General features: G+C 37.4%; 2 protein-coding genes across 3 annotated transcripts in view; both read left to right on the top strand.

Annotated features, from left to right (window-relative positions):
• The first annotated feature begins 19 nt into the window (after nt 1-19).
• LOC109105492 (bromodomain adjacent to zinc finger domain protein 1A-like) lies at nt 20-19,780 on the top strand. Of its 2 annotated transcripts, none has more exons than XM_042743223.1 (28): nt 20-172; nt 465-605; nt 2,302-2,580; nt 7,332-7,481; nt 7,581-7,682; nt 7,825-7,912; nt 8,035-8,169; nt 8,285-8,345; nt 8,463-8,617; nt 8,769-8,864; nt 8,960-9,098; nt 9,301-9,447; nt 10,034-10,129; nt 10,294-10,518; nt 10,691-10,856; nt 11,430-11,534; nt 11,643-11,734; nt 13,884-14,429; nt 14,896-15,059; nt 15,204-15,346; nt 15,479-15,627; nt 16,284-16,364; nt 16,456-16,703; nt 16,893-17,083; nt 17,190-17,518; nt 18,143-18,315; nt 18,495-18,582; nt 18,738-19,780. In XM_042743223.1, the coding sequence occupies exons 2-28, from the start codon at nt 493-495 to the stop codon at nt 18,908-18,910; spliced, it is 4,434 nt and encodes a 1,477-aa protein (XP_042599157.1). In that variant the 5' UTR covers nt 20-172; nt 465-492; the 3' UTR covers nt 18,911-19,780. The 2 variants fall into 2 exon arrangements, with proteins under 2 accessions (XP_042599157.1, XP_042599156.1); XM_042743222.1 differs by having other exon boundaries at nt 18,140-18,315.
• A 439-nt stretch (nt 19,781-20,219) lies between these two features.
• The window catches only part of LOC109105613 (cofilin-2), a 5,181-nt gene continuing 3,087 nt past the window's right edge, over nt 20,220-22,313 (top strand). The window contains exons 1-2 of the mRNA XM_042743229.1: nt 20,220-20,356; nt 22,146-22,313. The exon at nt 22,146-22,313 is cut by the window's right edge and continues 140 nt beyond it. Of these exons, the coding sequence (XP_042599163.1) occupies nt 20,354-20,356; nt 22,146-22,313 (171 nt within the window). The 5' untranslated portion in view covers nt 20,220-20,353. The remainder of the gene's footprint in view (nt 20,357-22,145) is intronic.

The following is a 22,313-nucleotide window of genomic DNA, read 5'->3' as shown; positions in this document are numbered from 1 at the left end:
TTGTCGTGGAAGCTCCACCCCCAGCGCTACCCGGTGGGTAAAAGTGAACTAGAGCGGATCAAAACTAGTCGTCAACACGCTTATCCCCGCTCGGAGAAGTGGGACATACCCTAATACTCTTGTGGTTTCTTTCTCTTCCGGAGCTGATTATCTTTTTCACATCGTATATTTGGTAAATATAATCATTCCTCTTCTATGTATCGGGCTCATTTATTATATACGAACCAAGAGTGTGCTTTATATTCGGTTTGTATAAAAAGGCGAAACATGTGGGCTGGATTTTGAACGTCACCCGGGAAGCGCGTGTCATTAACAAAGACTGAAGAATATCGAATATTTTTTAAAATTTTAAATCCTAACGGTTTTACTTCAACCGGTTTCGACGAGTCTCACAGTCTGACTTTTAATGGACCCGTATTAATCTGACATTTTCTCAATTGTCTTTTTGTGTTTGTTTCTGAAAGTCTCCGAGAAAGATAAAGAGAAAGAAAGATGCCGCTTCTCCACAAAAAGCCGTTCGTGAGGCAGAAACCGCCCGCTGATCTCAGACCCGATGAAGAAGTCTTCCTCTGTAAAGTCACACATGAAATCTTCAGGACCTACGAGTAAGGGATTTTCATTTTATTTCTGTTTGTTCGTTTCAACTTCCCCTTTGATGCCAGTCAACAACAGAAACACCAGAAACTAACAACAGAAGTGACAGCGCGCTTAAAAGTTTTATTTTTCATACTTAAAACATCTTGCAACCTACATATATCTTGGTTCGATATCTTAAACCAGCTTTACTTCTAACCCAACACCCCTAGTGTGAAATAACCTTGTATTTATAAAGACTTAAGGTTTCTCCCGTCATACACCCGGCAGGTGTCAGTTGGAGGCCTTTGCTAACAGAGTTGGCTGCTAGTTAGTTAGCTCAGTTTAGCCAACTAAACCACGATACAGAGAGCAGACTGAGTGAAATAATTCATAAAACTGTCTGTCGATGTGTTATAAGAGCGTATATAGTGCCATATCGCTGGTGGGATGTCTCCGGGAAGCCCCTCATCGTGTGTTTTTGGGGGGTGTTAGTGGAGATGGGACAGATCTCATCCACACACAGGATGTTGTAGCTTAAAACGTGGTCGTTGCTATTGTTGGTGTGTTTGCCCGTTCGAGGCAGGAGTTTTACTGCTCTTTCCATTATTATGTCGATGTCACTTCTCATTAGGCCTTTGCAAACTGACTTACTGGTTATGTGGGACTGGAAAGGGAAAGATTATGATGTCCATGTAGTACTTAGTTGCAACTATTTGAACTGGTCTAGGTGCTCATCTGTCATCAGCTCTTAGAAGTTGTCATTTGTTTTTGTAAGTGGTCATGTAAGGCTGATGTATCAAGTAGGATGAAGATTATCATTTTAGTATGAACTATCATTAGGTCTGTTTACTGAGTTACAACTACTAATTACTGAGAGATCATCCTAAGGCAAAAAAATGGACAAATACTGCATTAAGATCAACTGTCCAATAAATGATATACAAAACCTATTTTTAATTGTTTTATTTCTTTTTTTTTTTTTTTTTTACACAGTAACGAAATGACAACAGTGAAAGCTTAATGTGCGTTGCCATTCTTATTTTGATCAATTAGGAGGGTATTAATAACATTGTATTTATTTTAAAACCTAAATTGTCATAAATTGATATATTTACCGTTATTTTGGGCATCTGCCTATTTGTTAAATTTAAAATATGAATGGCATACCAATTGTGAAAGCTTTCATTAGTAACTATCAGTAAGTTATACATTTCTAAACAAGTTATGAACTGTTTAGAAATAAAAACCAAGAGTTCAGATGTGCACGTTTCGAGTGAATAAAACCCGTAATAAAATTATGCATATTGTAGGAGAAATTAAATAATTTTTACCCTTTATATGGGGGGTGGGGGGTGTTATGACCTGACATAAGACTGATATGATAAGTGATTTAAGTTATAACTACTTGGGCTAAACTAAAACTAATCAAACTGGTATTATGTGTGTGTGTTAATAGATCTTAAAATATTGTCTCCTTTTGATAAATGGTATATTTAAGTTATTACTAATAGCAAATTTGATCATGAATAACATGGAAAAAAAAAAAGATGTGACTGTAAACAAATAGATGTATTTTGGGTAAAATCTCCACTCTGTTATTTGTTTTCCCCAAAACATGAGCTTTTTGACAAGGTTCATTAGTCAGTTGTGAGTAGTATGTTCATATCTGTGTAAACCCTGAAGGTGTCAGTATAGTTAAAAACATGACACATTGTGTTTTACCAGTGAATTCTTTGAGAGGACCATTCTGTGTAACAGTCTTGTATGGAGCTGTGCTGTGACGGGGAAGCCCGGCCTGACCTACCAGGAGGCTCTGGAGAGCGAGAGGAAAGCCAGATTTAATCTTCAGAACTTTCCCAATGCGCTGCTCGTCCCCCTTCTGCACCTGACAGCACTTACGCACCGCTCACGTCTGCATGAGATATGCGATGATGTGTACGCTTATGTCAAAGAGCGCTTCTTTCCTGGAGAAGTTGTGGATGTTGTTAGTCGCTCTGGTGCCAGGTGAGATAATGTTGTAACTCATAACTCATCAACATGAATCACAGTATGCATTGTAGTGTTTGTCTTCCAGGGCAATTCACCTAAGCTCTGACATTTTGTTTAAGTTCATGGAATCGGCCATGAGACTTTTTATGAATAAAGCAATAAGCTGTTTTTACATTAAAGCAATAAATTCCTATTGTTTTTAATGTAAAAACAGCTTATTGTTATAAAAAATAGGAATTTATTGCAAAAACTCTGTGGCAAATTTATATCTGTAATGTTGTTGTTTAAATAGCCAGTCAGTATCGAAACTGACTTGGGTTTTGTAAACCTTAAGTACAAAACTTGCTTAACTTTGAGGCAGATATCACTGGAAGTAAAGATAACTTGCTGTTCAGTGTGTCAGAAGTTGATTCAGATGAGTTTATATGTCCTTCAGACTGATTCAAATCTGTTACATTTTACAAAAACAAACCTGTTGAACATTACATTAAATACAGCATAACAGCTAAAAGGGGCCCTTTTGCAGTGTAGGTGAACATAAACATAAAATTAGGTCATTAAACACTGCATGAAATTTAAAAATCTTAATTCACTTCTTGTAGTCTTCTGGTCCACTTTGTTCCAATATATTTTTTCCTCTTATTATGAAGTGACTTTCTAGAAAACAAAAAATTTTCTTACAGCCTTGTGTAATTAAAAAAATAAAAATACATTATGAAATTTAATCATAGCAGAGTAACAGGTGCATTATGGCTAACATTAGGATCAAGCTTAATAGTAGACGTTTACTCAAATCTCACTTCAAAACACCATTGATTGTTTGTAATAACTTTCAAGTGCGATCTAATGTGGATTTTTTTTGAAATAAGAAATTTGTAGCCTTTTATATTATGCTGATCGTTTAGCACTCATGTAAACATTCTTTATGAAAATAGCCTAATCTCACAAAAATCACATACAAACTATATACTATCGTAATAGTGTGTTTATTAGCTTCATGTTTCGTGTGTAGAAACGTTTCTCTGGGTTTGCTGTGTACAGAAAACAACACCGAAGTGTAACGGATGTTTTTCTACAAAAAAAGAGATGTTTAAAAAAAATTATAACTGAAAAGGTGTCCTTTTTATTGCTTGGACAAAATGCTGTGTATTTCTTTTGAGAATTTTAAATATGTCAGTGTCAAATGACAAAACTAAATTTGAAATTTTATAACATCAATTTAAAAAAAAAAAATCTTTATATAAACAATCTGAGCTTTGCCTGTACTCTCTGCATGTTTCAAAGCACTTCAGTGGACCTTTAAAGTTAGAGGCAACCGCTGCATTTTAATCAGGATCCTAACAAAGTGTGAGTAGTTTTTAATCTAAATTGGAATGTATAATTTTGAAAATTGAAGCAAAAATAGAATGGTTTGGCTTTAGTGTTGTAAAACTATACTACATAAAACATCTGAACAAATCAAAAACAGCAGATTGGCAGAATAAAAATGCAAATTCACAATCTGACAGCAGGTGGTGCTCATAGAACAGCAGGGATACAGTGTGTCCTCGGTTACAGCTATAAACAAACCACTGCACTTATTACTACATTAATATGCATTATACGGAGGTAAGATGAACAGTAAATACCATCTAAACTTTTCTAAAACAGTCAGTTCCCCTCAGAGATACATATATATAAACTCATACCCCCAGTTGTACTGCGATTCATTTAACATCTCAAATTCAGAGATAGCAGAAGAGAAAATATACTAATATAGCACTGGAAGCCACTAATGTTCATCAGATCACAGTGGAATATGAATAGAAATGATTCTGTCTAAAGAAATGTAAAGTGCGTATGTGAAAGATACCAGTATTTCTCCAAATATGCACACGTAAAGACTAAAAGCCCTAATGGACGTTGTTCAGTGACACTTGCACGTGACAACCTGTCTGAGTTTGTCGACAGCCAGAGGCGGCAAAAACATTTGAAGAATTTGGTTCCAAAACATGATAAATGCCATTTTTAAAAAAACATTGAGTTCCTGGCAAAACCAGTATTGTATCTGGTCTGTATTGAAAAGTACATTTTTTAATTTTGCACAAAATGCGATATCCGCCGTGTTATTCCGTCATGTTTTCTCCCTATCTTTCCAAACCGAGACAAACACCAGTCTCACTTCAGAATGCGATACATCCGCTTAACCAATCACAGCGCACCATTCTATGCATTGTAAACAGTAATTGACAAGCTACGCAATATCACATTCATAATCACAGATGAATTGCCTTCGATTACGAACATGATTGCGTAGCTTGTCAGTGATCTACGGCTCTGTGTAGTAAATGCCGCTCCATCTGAAAGCACGTGATGGAGATTTACTACTAAGCACAGAACCGGCTTTACTGATGAGATGCGCATGACAATCCCATACAATTTATCGTGCAGCCCTAAAAAAAAATTATTTTGACGGCATTGATGAACCTGCGGTGGGGAAGAAACGTAAGCTATTAATAAGGTTAGTAGTGACAAGGTTCAGAGGTGGTCATATGTGGATCAACTTACTTTGTGCATTTTCAACAGTTTCAATATGAAAAATAACTTCTAAAAAATGAAAAATAACTAAAAAAAAAAAAAAAAAAAAAAATCTTTGAAAATCAAAATCTGGATTTGAATTTTAATGTTATTATAACCTAAAGGTGCTATGTGAAAGTTAGAAATAGAAAATAGTGGTTTTCATTTTGCCACTCTCTTGGTAAAGAAAACATTTTACCCAAATTAATCAAAATTGATTTATACCGTTTTGGAACCAAACTCTTCATTTGATGGAGGCGGCCACCACATAATTCTCTATGCAGGAAAAACCCTGGATTCAGCAGATTGATTGGGTCATATGTTGCATATTAGAGTGTACTGGTTTCAATGCATGTTTATTTTTGTGTGGTTCAGATTCAGAAAACTTTACCATTTTTGATAATGGTTAAATCTTTGAAGATCTGTCTTTTGAATTAAAAATAATTGCTAAATAATTTTAGGACAACAGTTTACATTATTTTGAATTTTTATTTTTTTTTACTAGAGAAAAAAAAAACATTATGTTGATGATCCACAACTGTGCAAAAGAGAAAGTATGTGAATAGTGATGAACAATAGCCCTGTATAAAGCACTGTTTTGAAAAGACCATGGCTTAACAGAAGAGAAACACCCAGATGTTCATCGATGTGTCTCCACCCTTGTCTGCCTCCTCTAGACAAAGCTCTTTTGACGCTCTGAAAGTCCTTGGCAGCTCTGTATGCAGTACATTATCAAGTCTTAGAAAAGAAGTATGCCAGCCCAGCACAATTCCAGAGAAACAATCTAGCCTGATCTTGACCAGAAACTTGCCTGTTGAAGGGAAGGGTATCAGAGCTCTGTCCTGTAGGAGAGGATCAGAGTCGGCCATAACATGCTGACCTTGTTATTTGGAGATAACATAAAGTGATAGGGTGGAGCTTAGAGAATCCCCCTGATTGGCTGCACCGGTGCAAGGAGTTGCCCTAGACATCATCAGAGCTCGTAGAGACAACTAGACATGATGAAGCATGGAGCCCCACTGGTAGACAGGGGGTGGAGGGGGATTTTTTTTTCTTTCTGTTTTGGAAGACAAGTAGGAAGTCCGCTGTCTGTGTCTGGCCAAGTCTTGCTGTTTTATCCAGTCAGTCAGATAGATCACACCCAAACTGCCTGCTTGATTCTGTATGTTTAGAGTGGTTTTTTTTTTTTTTTTTTGCAAGTTAGTGATGAGATATTGTGTTTTCTACATAGTGGTTAAATATAATATTTACAGAAAGAAGGTAATATAAATGGCTGTTCTGGGAAACATAGAGATGCTCTTACATTTTTCACAATTTCTTATGAACTGCTTTTTGAAATAGATTTAAAAACATTTTACCTTTACATACTGTTTGTAGTAGAATTTGAGGTAAAAATCTGGTTCCCAAGTTGATTAATCCTAAATGTTTATTTATATATTTATCTCAATTGGTTAAGTTAACACTTTTCCATTTAATACTAAACACATGCACACAGATTTGTTTAATCTATTTTAAAGTGGTTCTATTATGCTCTTTTACAAAGTCTTGATTTTGTTTTGGGGGTGTACTAGAACAGGCTGTAATACTAGGTTGTTCGAAAAACATTATTTTTCACATATTTTACATTATTACAACACACCTCTCCCCAGTCTGGCACGAACGGCTTGAATAGTTCCTGTATCAAATGAAGGCCCGCCTTCTGAAATACGAAATGTGCTGTGATTGGTTAGCCTGACCAGTGTGTGTTGTGATTGGCTCCACTTGGCGCCTGGTCTGGAAATGTCATGCCCCTTACCATAGCCGCGTGCGATCTTCAGTGTAAATATTGCGTCAAATTCAAATCCGTTTGAGTGCGATTTAAACCCGGATGATTGTAACCACGTTTGTCTGCCTTGGGAAAGCTAGTGTGTCTCCAACATAGTGATAACACTCGTTGCCTTCTCTAGTTCAGCTCAATCAGGTCTCGTCCCATTCGTCGATCTTTGTGATATCACAAATCCCGGGAAATTTGTGTTGTAGTCCAAACGAGTCGTTTGTTTTAGTTTTTGAAAAGTGATTTCTGTTAGATAAAATTTTAGCTTTTTGAAGTGGACTTTGAGCTTCTTAACTGCAGATCTTTTTTATGCTCAAACAGCAATATTACAGACTAACTAAAATTGAAAAAGTGAAAAAGCATTATAGGACCCCTTTAATATTTCCATGCTCAACAGGCAACCCTGCAAAATATTGGATGTTACACCTCCCCATTCCAATGGCACAGTCAATGGCCATGTCAAACATCACATAGAGGGCGATTCAATTGTTATCAGTGACAGTGATGAGGAGCCGACAGTCACTTCTCCCAAAACACCAACTAATGGGTCAGTGCTCAGAACTTTCTTTCTATGAAATGCATCAATATGTGTCTGCTTGTACTGGTTTTCATCTAAGTTGTGTGTTTTATGCTTTGTTGTCTAAAGCAAGAAGAAGAAATCCACGAGTCCATCTTCGTTTAAATACAGAGTTCAGCCTGTCACCCCAGAGGATTGTGAACCTTTAGTAGTAAAAGCTGCTCAGATTTGGTGAGTTATGTTCTTTTTGCTAGAGATAAGTTCATGAATAAATGTCATAGTTTGTTTCTCTTGTTTGTTACTTATTTTAAAGTCTCACTGTGGTTTTTTTTTTTTTCTTTTTTTTTTCTCCTTTTGCTTTTCCATCATATAGTCGTAAAAAGAGCGTTTTTAGTCGAGACAGATTGAAGCTGCTTCTTAAACAGCACTGTGAACCAATAAATGGGACTATCCGACTCAAGGTAAATACAACAATGAAACAAAACAAAAAAATGAATAGGTTTTTAGTTAGTTATCAAGGTTGCCCAATTTAATAATTTAAATGTTGTTTTTTTTTCCCCTCTCTGGTTATTGTTATTTCCAGCCATCAACAGTTCTAAAATATAATTTAGCCGAACACAATTTCTCCTACTTCTTCCCGGATGAGCCCCCAGTATTTGCCTTCAGTCCACCAAGAAAGGGCAGAGGTCGCCGTCCTAATGATGCCTCTCCAACTGAGGTCTGTGTTATTGTGTGCTTATGTGTGTTTAGATGTAATGTTTGCAACTTGGAGCATGGCATGTCATTTGTTAAGAGAATTTCAGTCTGATGTAGAATTTGTTTCCCAATTTTAGATGAATTATGTTGAGGAGAAATTAAAATTGATGCAGCAGAAAGAACAGATGATGGCCATGGGTAAGTTTCAAATGCAAAATAAAAGTTATACACTGACTAGACTTGTCATGGGGTCAGTTATGCAATGCATTTCATTCTGCATATATTTGCTGTTTCGTTGCATGGCTTGCATTATAGAAAAATTCAAGAAAGAACGAGAAGATCTAATAGAGGCCAAAAGGAAAGAAAAAGAGGACAAGGAGAAAAAGAGAGAGGAGATGAAGAGGATAGTAGAAGAGGAGAAACAGAGGCGGAAAGAGGAGAAGGAACGAATGAAGGTTGAGAAAGAGAGGGTGAGTTGGAAGGTTTTTTCTTTTTAAAGTTTATATCCAGTCTTTCAACCATACCTGGTCCTACATATGTTAGAGTATTTTTTTTAAATGTTAACATTGTTGTTTTATTAATTTTTACACCTGTTATACTTTTGTTTGTGATATGCTTCAGGAACGAGAGAAGCTAAAGGAGGAAAAGAAAAAATATGCAGAACGACTGAAGTTATGGAGCAAACCTCGAGAAGACATGGAGTGTAATGACCTTAAGGTAAACATGCATCCTTAGATTTTAAAACACATCTTTGTTTGGATGCATACATAAGCAGCAAACTAAACTTTGTTTTGAAATTTGCATGTGTTCAGGAGCTGCCGAAGCCACTTCCAGTGAAAACTCGTCTTCCTCCAGAGCTGTTTGGAGATGCTCTGATGGTGCTTGAGTTCCTGAATGCATTTGGAGAGCTGTTTGATCTAAAGGATGAGTTCCCTGATGGCGTAACACTGGGTAAGATGCACTCACTGCTCATAAGCACATCACACCATGGGATATTATGGCATATATCCCACTCACTGAATCTAGCATGAGTTGTCCTAATAATATCCTAGCTTACAAATGGACTTTTCTTTTACAATAATTTTTTGGAGTCTGAGGCATTATTTAGTTATTTTTTTTTAACGTTCCTGATGAGGGTTGTTGCCTTTTACAGAGGTTCTGGAGGAGGCCTTGGTGGGCTCTGATCCTGAGGGGCCACTCTGTGAACTGCTATTCTTCTTCCTTTCGGCCATATTCCAGGCTCTGGCAGAGGAACAGGAGGAAGTGGCCAAAGACCAGTTGGCGGAAGCAGACACCAAAGGTCAGAGTTGCAGAGGTTACAACTTATTTAAAAGAGTCTTCAAAGAAGATATTTCAAATCGGGAAAAGTACATTTTTTTTTTTTTTTTTTTTTTCTTCATATGAAATCTAACAGACGTATAATTTACTGATGCCAAGGTTGAAATTAAATCCCAGTAACAGCAAGTTTCAGAGCAGTGTTATTTTTGTATCGAGATACCATTAAAGTAGTTGTTGTTATTTTAAATTCATTTTTGTTTTTAGTTTAGTTGTTTTTACTAATTTTAGTTAGTTTTAGTTGCTTTTTTGCCCTTTTTATTTTTTATTTATGCCTGTATAATTTTCATACATTTTTATTTTAGTTTTAGTCATTTTAATACTTCAACTTAAAGTAAAGTAAACTTAAAAATAGATTGCCTCAGAAACTAACTAAAATAAAATAAGTTTAAGACTTGACCACTTTTTGTGGTTTCAGTTAACTATAGTGCCAAATTTCAGTAGTTTTCCACTACAAGAAAGTCCAGGTGTTATGTTATTTACCTTTAGTATCCTGGTGAGTCAGGTATGTGTGACTGTGGTTTTTTATTTTTTATTTTTTTCTTTCCTAGATCTTAGTGAAGCTCTGGAGGATGACGCTGACCCCACACAGTCTGCCATCAGTGCTGTAGCATCTCTTGCTGCTGCCTGGCCACAACTGCACCAAGGTCAGATAATGTTCCCTGAAATATGTCTGTACTGTCTTTATGACCACTGTGGACATGTTTAATGATTTTAGATTTGTGCCTTTTTGTTTAATATATACAGTTATATTATATACTTTCAGTAAATTCAAAAACCCAGTGGAACCATGTTTCTTTTCTCTGCACAGGCTGTAGTCTGAAGCAGTTGGATCTGGACAGCTGTACTCTCACTGAGATTCTGAGGCTGCACATCCTGGCCTCGGGGGCAGATTGCATGTCCACCAATGCAAAGTTTCGCTACCAGAAACAGGGTGGGTTTGGCTCCACAGATGACCCCTGTGTGGAGCTGCGTCTGTCAAACCAGTACCTGCTCAAAAAGCTCTCCTGCACTGCTGTCTATGACCTGCTGCCTGGTTAGTGCTTTTTTTTTTTTTTTTTTGACTGTTCTTCTTTGTTTGTTGTTTTGTTTTTCTTTCTTTTTTTTCTTTCAAAAAAAATCTAATTATAATTTAAAAATAAACAGAATGATATAAAAAGAGAATTTTCTAATTGTTCAGTACATCTAATATTGTTACACGTGTTCAGGAGAGAAGCTAAAGATCCTGCATTCTCTGTGTGGAAAGCTGCTGACTTTGGTTTCTACAAGAGACTTTATAGAAGACAATGCAGACGAGCAGAGATCTGCCAAACAGGAACTGCGAGAGCTTAAAGCTGAACAGCATCGCAGAGAACGAGAGGAAGCTGCAGAGAGGTACGGAATAGACTGCAGAGTTAGGATAGCGCCATATTTTTGACAGAAATGAAAACTGGGCTGTAAGGGATACAAGTACAGTACATTCAATGGATGTACTGTTGTTTAACAACATACTGATTGTTAAGCTGATAAAACAAAAACTGTAAGTAGACAAAAACACCATAAAACAATTTTGAAAGTTAAGTTGTGAAAACGACATGATTTAAGGTCATTGCACACTGAGTCCGAAATTTTCCTTTGCATGTTGTTTTTTTTTTTTTTTTTTTTTTTTTTTTCTCGGATTCATCATCCTTTCCTATCAAAATGCTTGCTACAGATGTGAAACATGATTTATTTTTTTAACGTGCAACAATTTCGGATGAGAATTTCGGACCCAGTGTGCATTCTGTGCAAAGACCTTTAGGGCCTTTATACAGTGTGCCATTGTAAAGACCAAGTCTTAACCCTCACAGCTTTGTTTTCATCTGTGTTCAATTCAATATGCCATCTAACCTGACTACTGTTTATTACATAGACCTATACCTATCTATCAGCAGCTTAGAAACTAATAGTTGCATCTCCATATTCCAGGGTTCGAAAAAGAAAGGAGGAGAAGCTGAGGGAACAGGAGCAGAAATTAAAAGAAAAACATGAAAAACTCAAAGAGGAGGCAAGAAATGGAGAACATGTGGCAGGGTAAGCTGAACCAATAATCCTTTCTCAATATTCAATCCCTGGGTTTTGGGACAACGCTTACATTCCAGTCCACATATTTGATTAAACTTGTCTCTGTCTGTTGGTTGAAGAGGAGATGGACACCAGCACAGAAAGTCAGGACTGTCAAGCTGAGCAAAACACTGAGGATGAGGAGGAGCAACCAGCTAAATCTAAAAAAGGTATTGCATAAGTTTACTTTGATACATTCTTGGTCTTATTATGATTGATTTATCAGTGCATGCTGTTTGAAAGGGAAAAAATAGCTAAAAACTTTCCTAAACAAACATGCAAGTGGTTTGAAAGATGTTGAACTTGATTAATCACTTTTATCCAAAATGACTTATTGCATTTTAAGGGTTAGTTCACCCAAAAAGGAAAATTCTGTCATTAATTACTCACCCTCATGTCGTTCCAAACCCGTAAGACCTTCGTTTTATCTTCAGAACATATATTAAGATATTTTTGATAAAATCTGAGAGCTCTTTGACCCTCAGTAGACAGCAATGCAACTGCAATTTTCCCAAGTCCAGAAACGTAGTATGGACATCGGTAAAATGGTCCATGCGACATCAATGATTCCATGATTTTTCGAAGCTACGAGAATACTTTTTGTGTGCAAAGAAAACATTAAAAACATATCGTAATCAGTGTTGTTTACGTTCAGTAGACAGCGCGCGCATGCTGAACGTAAACAATGCTCATTACGTTGATTACGTTCTGGAGTACTCTCCAAAATGGCGGAAGATGGTAACTCGGGGAGAAGAATTGTTGAATAAATTGTTGTTATTGTTTCTTTGCGCACAAAAAGTATTCCGGTAGCTTCATAAAATTACGGTTGAACCACTGATGTCACATGGAGGTCACATTTTACCAATGTCCTTGCTATGTTTCTGGACTTGGGAACATTGCAGTTACATTGCTGTCTATGGAAGGTCGGAGAGCTCTCAGATTTTATCAGAAATATCTTTATTTGTGTTCCGAAGATTTGTTTGGGTTTGGAACGACATAAGGGTACGTAATTAATGACAGAATTTTACATTTTGTGTGATTAACCCTTTAAAGTGGAAGTGAAGCAGTCAGTCAAGTTTATATTTATTTAGTAAAGTGATTTACACTTTAATGACAAAATATATAACAAACACGATTAATGTAAAATTTTTAAAGAAAAAATAAGATGTTTTGTTATAGCTTTTGGAGCAAGGGCGCCGCCATCTTGCAGTACCACAGCATGTGACGTCACGGGGTTGGTTCACTCTGTTGGCCAGTAAAGTAATATATATAAGCATTTCTTTACTTTTTGAACACGTGCTTGTTTAAATGGAGGAATGGAGGAAGACGAACTTGAAAGGACTGTTGAGCCCATAATAAGTGCAATAACTAATGCATTTAAGCCGATACAGCAAGGGGACCGAACAGTACTGCCGTTACTGGTGGAAGAAATCATGAACCTGCTCTGGTTTGGATACTTTACATGGATACTCATCAAAACAGCCATTTATATAACATTCTGTGCATTTGCTCAAGCAGACTAGAAAGAGGACTCAATTTGGTACTCTTTTTGTGCACGTGTATGTGCAAAGAAACAATCTCACAATGCGTGAGTACTGCATTGAAATCTCTTTCATGCTGACTTGTTTTTGAATGGTTTAAAATGCTTTAATGTTTAAACTGACAAGGCTTAAAACACGTGAGAATGATAAAGCAGCACTAACCCGATCATTCAGATAGGTGATTAGTTAAACTGCATTCTCTTAACAACAGGTAAATTTGCAGGTGAACATAAAATGTTACATTCCACTACTGGTGAATGAGCCAGGGTCATGCAAATATGTCTGAAGGCTCTGACATGAGATGCCGCATGAACCGTACTGTATGAAGCGTTGGTTACAACACATTGACCATCACATTATGAAAACAATGTTTGGGTTATGATCAAAAACTTCATGATGAGGTGATATAGATATTTTATATGTTGAATATTCATCCAAATTATGGTGAAAACCAAAACATTTGTGTGTAAAAATAACATTTATGTGTTCAAAAAGTAAAGAAATGCTTATATTGCTTTACTGGCCAGCGGAGCCAACCAACCCAGTGACATCACATGCCGTGGTACTGCAAGATGGCGGCGCCCTTGCTCAAAAAGCAATAAAAAAAAATCTTTTTTTTTTTCTTTAAAACGGTTACATTAATCATATTTTGTATAGATTTTTTAATTAAAGTGGAAATCAGTTTACTAAATAATGTAAACTTGACTGATCTGTAGAGTTTCTAGATATCTATAGAATCTATAGATATCTATAGAATTCCTTTATTTTTGTTTTCCAGTAAAGAAAACAAATGACGCCCCAAAAGAGAAGCAGGATGGTGAGGTTGAAACGAAAGACAGTCTGAGCCCAGAGGAGTTACATCAACAGCAGCTCAAAGAGAAGGAACTCCTGGAGCGCATTCAGAAAGCTATGGCCTGCACCTACATCCTGCCTCTCGGCCGCGACCGCCTTTATCGCCGCTACTGGATTTTCCCTTCTGCTGGGGCACTGTTTGTCGAGGAGGACTTCTTTGGTCTGACAGAGGACATGCTAGAGCCCCGTCCTACTCCTGAACCCAAAATAGAAGAGCTTTTCTCAGCCGAGAGCCCAGTTAAGACAGATGGCACCACTGAGGAGCCGGTGCTGATCCAGAACACCTCGCCGCCAGTCAACCGGCCCAATCAGTGGTTCTTCTACAGCACACCCGAGGAGGTGGAGCAGCTCATAGAGGCTCTGAACCCTCGTGGACACAGAGAGAGCAGCCTTAAAGAGACTTTGCTGCAGGAGAAGGAGCGCATTGTTCAACTGATGGAAAGCAGAGCTGCTCAGCGGTACCATCACTCAGGTACTGTGGGAGCCAGGTTCCTAAGTAATGTTACATTTTTGTTTTGTTTTTTAAGTATGGTTTAGTGCCTGTGACCCTATTTTTTATTTCATATTTTTTTTATTAATTTTTTTTATACTGATGTCTGTTGCAGATGCGTATAATCATTTTAATAATTGAACCATTAATAATAAATGATAATCAGTAACTTTTGATGATACCTGAGCACCAAATCGGCATGTTAGAATGATTTCTGAAGGATCACTGAAGTAATGGCTGCTGAAAATTCAGCTTTGTCATCACAAGAATATGTAGCATTTTAAAATGGATTTAAAAAAGAAAATGGTTATTTTAAATTGTAATAATATTTAACAATATTTCTGTTGCTATATTTTTGATCAAATAAATGCAGCCTTGATGAGCATAATAGAAACAAAATGAATAAGTTATTTTTTTCAAACTGTACTATATTTCATTTATTATGCAGATGAATCCCTGCCAGAGACCAAAGGCAGTACTTTAAAGCCAAAAGCTGGCCCATCTTGCCCACAAAGCACTGTACCTGCTGAGCGCTTCATGGAGAATCGTCTCAGAGATCTGCTACTGGATATTGAGGACCGCATCTATCAGGGAACTCTGGGGGCAATTAAAGTATGTTGATTGTGTTGACCACATTCCATAGCTGTAAATACTGGAGTTCTTATAGTATGATGTGGCTTGATCTGGATCTTTGTTAATGGTAACCTGACGTTTTTCCCATCCCTTTTTTTTTTTTCCGCTCTTAACCCTGAAAAGGTGATGGACAGAAACTCATGGAGAGCCGCTCTGGAAAATGGAAACTATGAACTGCTAAATCCTGAGTCTAAAGAGAACGGGCTGACCAATGAAGAAGAGGAGCCGATGGAAATTGATGAGAATCACGTCAGAGTCAAAGACAGGTTATTTCACTTTAATATAAGTTACCTGTGTATTTTTGTGTGTTTAAACAGAGTCTGATGCTCCTACAAGCTAACAGAATTTGCAGTAGTGTCTGTGATTGTGTGAACTGATGGTGTTTTTCTTATTTATAGGCTGCAAGAATTGAAGGCAGAGGGTCAGAGTGCCACGTCCACTGCTGTGAGCACACCACAGCCTGTCAATAACATTGTCCACTTTTTGGCACAGGCTCTTGCACAGATAGAGCAGGGCATAGAGCGCAAGTTCCTGAAAGCTCCACTAGGTAAGATCTGTTACTTCTATGATTCTTCTGAAACTTTGAGGGTATAAATCCACCTTTCCACTACCCCTGACAAATGATAGACCGGAAGTCATTCATTTCCAATGTAGAGTTGTGCGGGAGCTGCGTGGAGCTCCAGTCATATGCATATGCGGAAATTTTAGATCTGATTTGAGCTTTGGATGCATTTATAATATCTGAACTTCTGCAGCTAGACCGTATGTGGCCACTCAACCGGATGTGATGTATTCTAATCAAAACTGAGTGCAAGGTTGTAAATGGCGGTTTAGAATAATTATGACAGAAATAATAATTTTATAATTATTAAATCATTATTAACGTTGATTAGCCCCATTTAAAAACTACTGTTTTTATTTGGTGGTTGTTTTGTATGGATATATTCATACATTGATTATATTCATTAAAATTGTTAATTTTACCATGGTGAATCAGCTGAGGTAAGTTGAAAGTTCTGTGCGACAGGCACTAAGGGGAGGAATGCAACAATCGCATTCAAATGTTGGAGACAGTGGGAAGGCGGCTTAGGTGTGTTCCTGAAAACTATACGGATAATTTTGTTTGTAGGAAGACGTTTTTGTTTCATTTTTGAATTCATTCATCCACAGGCTCTTATTTCTGAATGTTTTGTTTTTAATCAGGTGATGACGATGCCAAGAAAGACCAGAAGTTGAAGAAAAAGGATAAAAAGAAAGATGACGACCAGTCTAGTGAGAAAGATGGTAAGATTTGTTTACCAAAAAACTGAAAGTGTTTTCTCTTTAAGCACGTGTTGGTTTAAATCATCATTACGAAACCCGTTTTCCTAAACAGATGGCAGTGAAAGTGGGCGGCAGGTGAAGACTGTGCAAGAACGCTGGCGTGAGTCTTTGTTGGCCTGCTCCAGCTTGTCGCAGGTCTTCCTGCATCTCTCCACACTTGAGCGCAGTGTAGTCTGGGCCAAATCCATCCTCAATGCCCGTTGTAAGGTGTGCCGTAGGAAAGGAGACGCTGAGAACATGCTTCTATGTGACGCCTGTGACAGAGGCTATCACATCTTCTGTGTTCGGCCAAAACTGAAAGTGAGAACCTTAGTTTTTGGAAGGTTTTATTTAGTGGACCCCTTATTAACTGTTCTTTTTCATAAACCCTGACCTGATATGTATATCAGCAATCTGTTAATAAATTATTCTGTTTATTTGTAAATAGAAAACCTCTTAAACTTCTGAGTTTAAGACGAAAGTTTTGATCTTCCTTAATTTGTTTAACAGGCTGTTCCTTCTGAAGACTGGTTCTGCCCTGAGTGCCGCCCCAAACAGCGCTCCCACAGAATCAACTCCCGTCAGCGTTCCTCTATCGACTCTGAAGAAGAAATGGAGGACGAGGAGGAGTCTGAACAAGAGGAAGAAGAATCAGAAGAGGAAGAAGTTGAGTCAGAAGAAGAAGAGTCAGAGGAGGAAGAGTTAGTGGACTTGGCTTTTTCTTGATTTTGATTGTTTTGCCGGTTTACTCATTTCATGCAGAAGGGGATTGAAAGTTGTTTTCTTTTTTTCTCATTTATTTAACAGTGTGTCCAAGAAGGCTCCCGTCAAACTTCCTCTTCAGAGCAATAAAGGAGGTCGTTTGAACACCAGATCGAAACATACTGAATCAAGTCATTCCACGCCTCGCTCACAGCAGAGCACACCCAAACAGAGCCAGCCTGCTAATAAAGGAGGCTCCAAAAACTCAGGGAAGAAGTCTACCCCGGTGTCTAATGGCAAACCCCCTCCCCGGGCAGGAAGCCGCTCCAGTGCTCGTCTTAGTCTAGAGGTGCCCGCCAATGGCACAACAGCCAAATCCAACCAGTCCAGTCCTGCAGCAGAAAATACAGACTCTAGGAAGAGAACCAGTACTGGTAAGGAGTCTCAGTGAATTCACAAAAAAAAAAAAAAGTCTCATTAACATAAGGGAAATTTGATTTACTGCATCACATCGGTGTAGGATACTCTGGAAGCTTGCTTCCGCCAAAGAATGCAAAATAAAAAAATTATTGACTCATAATTAAGACTTTTACTCACAATTGTATGTATACATCTCACAATTTTATTTTTGGCATGGAATAAAAATGGTAATATCACAATTTGGACTACTTTTTATGAAATTGCAAGTTTATATGTAACAATTCTGACTTTTTCTTAGAACTGAGAGTTTGTGTCTCACAATTGCAAGTTATAAACAATTTACATCTCACAATTGACTTTCTCAGAATTCTGACATTGTAATTATTTATTTATTATACTTGTCTCACAATTCTGACTTGTTCTCAGATTTGCAAAAAAAAAAAAGATAACAATTGATAAAAACTCAGATTTGATAAATCCCAATGTTTTTTCCCCAAATTTTATATTTGGCTTGAATTGAAGAAAATGGCATACTTGATATTTAACTGAATGCAGACACACATTGTTTTTCCGGTTTCATTTTCTCTAAAACTTTTTTGGTTCACATGTATTTTGGTTTGCCACTGTTTCTCCAGCAGAGGTCTCCCCAAAAGCCAAGATCGTCTTGGCTCCAACCACCACTTCCTCCAACCGTCGAAGCTCGGTGAGAAACTTGGGCGTACACGAGCTGTCAGCCTGTGAGCTGCTCACTGTGGACCTGGTCAGACACGAGGACAGCTGGCCTTTCAAGAAACTGGTGTCCAGAACTCAGGTAGTGCATTTAGAAGTTCACACTTGCACCCCTCTGAAACAAGGCCATGGAGCTCCCACGACCAGCTGTACTCTTAAATAATCTGTGCAGTTGTTCTGTGACATCTCACTATCCCACTTTTACACTGAGGCATTATTTTCATGGTTTTAATGACAACTTTTATTGCACATATTTCCTAGGTGCCTGATTACTATGACATAATCAAAAAACCCATCGCCTTGAGCACAATCAGGGAAAAGGTCAACAACTGTGAATACCAAACTGCTGGTAAGAATTGAAGGTTGAAGTTTTTTTTCTTTTTAAACAAGTTGAAATATCGTAATTTAGAATGAACCATGTCTATACCACTTTAATAGCTTGAAAGAGTTGCACAACATGAATCATTGCTAAATGTAGTTTCTTTTATTTTATTAATCTCATAGCGGAGTATATTAAGGATGTGGAGCTCATGTTTTCCAACTGTCTGGAGTACAACCCAATTAACACCAATGAAGCAAAGGCCGGTCTACGGCTCCAGGCCTTCTTCCATTCTGAGCTTCAGAGACTCGGCCTGGCTGAACGCATGACCCCTCCACAAAAACGGCCACGGATGTAAACAAAAGCCCGTCTTCCACACAAATACATCAGCTGGCCCAGACTGAAGGCCAGTTCATAATCCGCTGTCTAATTATGTTGTTCCGTGGCATTTGTGGAATGTTCATGAACATTCCAGTGTGGTGTGACATTAAAAATTCTACCTAGCTCTTCTTCAGTTTTATTTGCAATGTGCAGTGTGCAAGCGAAACGGCACTCAAGCAGCGGATATCAAGCGGCATTTATCTTCACAGCCAGTGACAGGAGTATAAATCGGCCTTTAATCCTGTGGCGCAAAGTATAAGTCACTAGCAGGAGAAAGGAAAAACAACTGTGCTGTGAAGAAAAAAAAATATTTGCACTGTTTTCTGAAAAGTTATTTTTGTGTTCACATATTAACTCAGGACAAAAAGCATTGTGTTTTTGTCTGCAATTTCAAAATGGTGCATTTTGCTTTTTCTGCATTTCTAGACTACTATTGTATAGATTTTTACAGACCGGCGTCTCCATTTTGATGATAAATTAAGTCTCACAGCTCAAAGGAACAAATAGAATTTCTGTTTTGTAGTTGTGAATAGTTGTAAAGAAAAACTCAGTTCTTTGTTCAGGTCCCTAGTTTGCATAAACACTACGTAGGAACCAAACCATCCCATTTTGTTGCTTCCATTTACAGTTTTTGGTATTTATTTAGATTTGGGTATAATTTGCTTGCTTTATTTATAAAATTGTCTTTATAGGTTGTGTAGCCCCCCCACCCCCATCACTTTTCAACAAGAAAGCTGTATGAATCAGTTTTCCTCTCATGGGTCTTAAGATTAATTTTACCTGCTGTGTAAATCTTCTTTTTTTTTTTCTCTGTATGTAAAATAAATTTTGTTAATATTTGGCTTGACCACTTGTTTTCATCACTGATTTTCAGTTATGCATAAATTGCATACGTTTGGAGTTAGGTGCACTTTAAGTGAAGAAGAAAAATAAACAAATCCTGGCTTTTTCCATTTAAAATGTGTACCCTGTATAACACTGCATAAGGGTATTTTAAAGTTTATAACATCAGCTCATGTGCCTCAACTACTAATGCATAAGGTAATTACGTCATGAACCTATATGATGAATATTCTTATCTGGTCTAAAATATAACAATTGCTAGATTTTAGTCTTATATAAAGTTAAATGTCTTATGTACTGTCCATGACTTAAAAGTTTTGTCATATTTTCAGTACATTTAAGTTGTTTTAAACAATATTATGCCAAGTTACAATTCAAATGTGTGCACATATTTGTCCACTTCATTGCCAAGTGTCCCAATGACGGTGCACATGCTCGATCAGCCCTTCACTGCGACTGTGCACTGATGTCTCTCTCTCTCACACACACACACACACTCGCACTGTCTCGGCTGTTCACATTCCCAGATAGAAGTACCAAGAAAATAATCTTTCATTGATTCATCTCGTCGGACAGCATGGTAAGCATAGGTCTTCTCTCACACATCGTTCACTCTTAATTCATAACAGGTGTTATAATGTTATTTTGAAACTCTTTCTGTCAAACTTTTGATCGGTAACTGTCACGTTTTCAGCTGCGGCAGGATTTGTGATGCGGCGCTGTGGCGCTCTCGCGAGGTGCGTGCTTGTGTGCGCTCCGGTTAAACAATATAAAGCTCTATTCGGCTCCAAGGTGATTTTGTGGTTACCTAAATCGGTTTTTAGTTTGATATAAATCTATATCTCAGGCCTGTAGCCCGAGGCGGCCATTTTAAGCTAATTTTAGCCGGTGCTTTAATCACTGAGCGCGCGCCTCTCCAATTTTTCCTCACTTGCGCTGGAGAAATAAATGATCGGGACTGAACTGATGGACTCATACGAGAGAAATCAGATCAGAGCGAGCTGTGTATTGCTGTCAGGTGCCTAGTGTGGGTCCTGGGAAGTGAATTAGGCTTGTTCATGATTCAGTAGGATTTAGTGGCCATAGTGTGAGTGAGAGAGTCGGAGCTCCACACCAGAGGCTGACTGTTAACTACTTCACACTAACTAGTAGCTACTTTCGAGACTAGTTACTATTAGAGGAGGTGACGCTACTTGTTGAATATATGAAAAGTGCACTAAATACTTAAACAATATTACCTATTCAGTAATTTTTCTAACTACTAACCTCATGTTTAGCAGTACTTTAATAGTCAGTAGTAATTATTTTGTTACTAGTAGTATGTATAGTAATTGTAATATATAATAGTTGTTTGTAAAAAAAGAAAAAAAGAGGCAAAAACAAAACGTTACCAAGTAGTAATTTTTCTAGACCTTATAAATAAGTACAAAATAAATTATTCTAAAAAGTAAAAGAAAAATCAGATGCTGCTTATATCCAATGAATAGTTAATAGTAATTTTAATACTAGCAAGAAACTAGGTTGATATTATTTTGTTTATTATTTATATGGTTTACATGCAGTATTTTCTAAAAACAAATACATAATCTAAACTTATACAGATATTTTAATTATTTAGCTTCTAATTTAAAATTGTTTAAATATTTGTACTGGTAAACAAGACAAACACAAGCAAGTAAGAATTATTTATTTATTTATTTATTTATTTAAGTGCAATTGGAGTAGTTAATGGTATCCAAAGAATAAGTAGTACTAATATCTAATTAAGTTCTTTTCTGAATCTATAGTAATCACCGTTGGTTACTAATATCCAGTTTTATTCCTCTAATATTTAATTTTAATCCTCTAATAAGTGATATCATGAATAATTGCCAGTAAAAGTAGGTACTAGTCAGTTGCTAGAAGAAAAATAAAAATACGTTAATGGTAATAAGTTAGCAGTGAGGTTAGAGGAATACATTTTCAAATGGCATGCGGGTAGTAATGTTCATCTGACATTAATCACTGTATTGTTTCAATGGATTATTGCACTGTTCAAACTTCGAAGGGCCTCATTTGTGTTGAGGGTGAAGTGTCATTGATCATGAATCCAGATGTCTTTAAAAGTCCCAGGAGGAGCTGTCATAGTTGTATCGTGGCCCAGGCACCCCACTATGTCTTGGCCTTGCGGCCCATTTTGGACAGGAGTGAGAGATTTGAACTGTAGTGACAGACCAGCTGGTTATGCGCAGCACGTACGTGAGTCAGGGTCTGTGAGCAGCAATGGATCACTCAGTGCCAGCGAGGTGATCCAGATCTCACAGCTTGTTACCTCTAATATTGCCTGGTGGATTCATACAGATGTTATTTTTCATCCATCCTCATCGCAGGCCTCTGGTGTCACAGTCAGTGATGAAGTCATCAAAGTCTTCAATGACATGAAAGTACGGAAGTCCTCGACCTCAGACGAAGTGAAAAAGCGCAAAAAGGCGGTGCTGTTCTGCCTCAGCGATGACAAGAAGAAGATCGTCGTAGAAGAGGGCAACCAGATCTTAGTG

Source organism: Cyprinus carpio, chromosome B17 (assembly GCF_018340385.1).
Source record: "Cyprinus carpio isolate SPL01 chromosome B17, ASM1834038v1, whole genome shotgun sequence".
Classification (NCBI taxonomy): Eukaryota; Metazoa; Chordata; class Actinopteri; order Cypriniformes; family Cyprinidae; genus Cyprinus; species Cyprinus carpio.
The sequence above is the reverse complement of the archived record's forward strand: the minus strand, read 5'-3'. Positions and strand labels throughout refer to the sequence as shown.

Excerpts from the sequence above, each read along its gene's own strand:
- LOC109105492 (XM_042743222.1), top strand. The coding sequence starts at position 493 with ATGCCGCTTCTCCACAAAAAGCCGTTCGTGAGGCAGAAACCGCCCGCT. Across the intron at positions 8,865-8,959 it reads TGGAGTGTAATGACCTTAAG|GAGCTGCCGAAGCCACTTCC; the intron begins GTAAACATGCAT and ends GCATGTGTTCAG. Across the intron at positions 18,316-18,494 it reads AACTGGTGTCCAGAACTCAG|GTGCCTGATTACTATGACAT; the intron begins GTAGTGCATTTA and ends CATATTTCCTAG.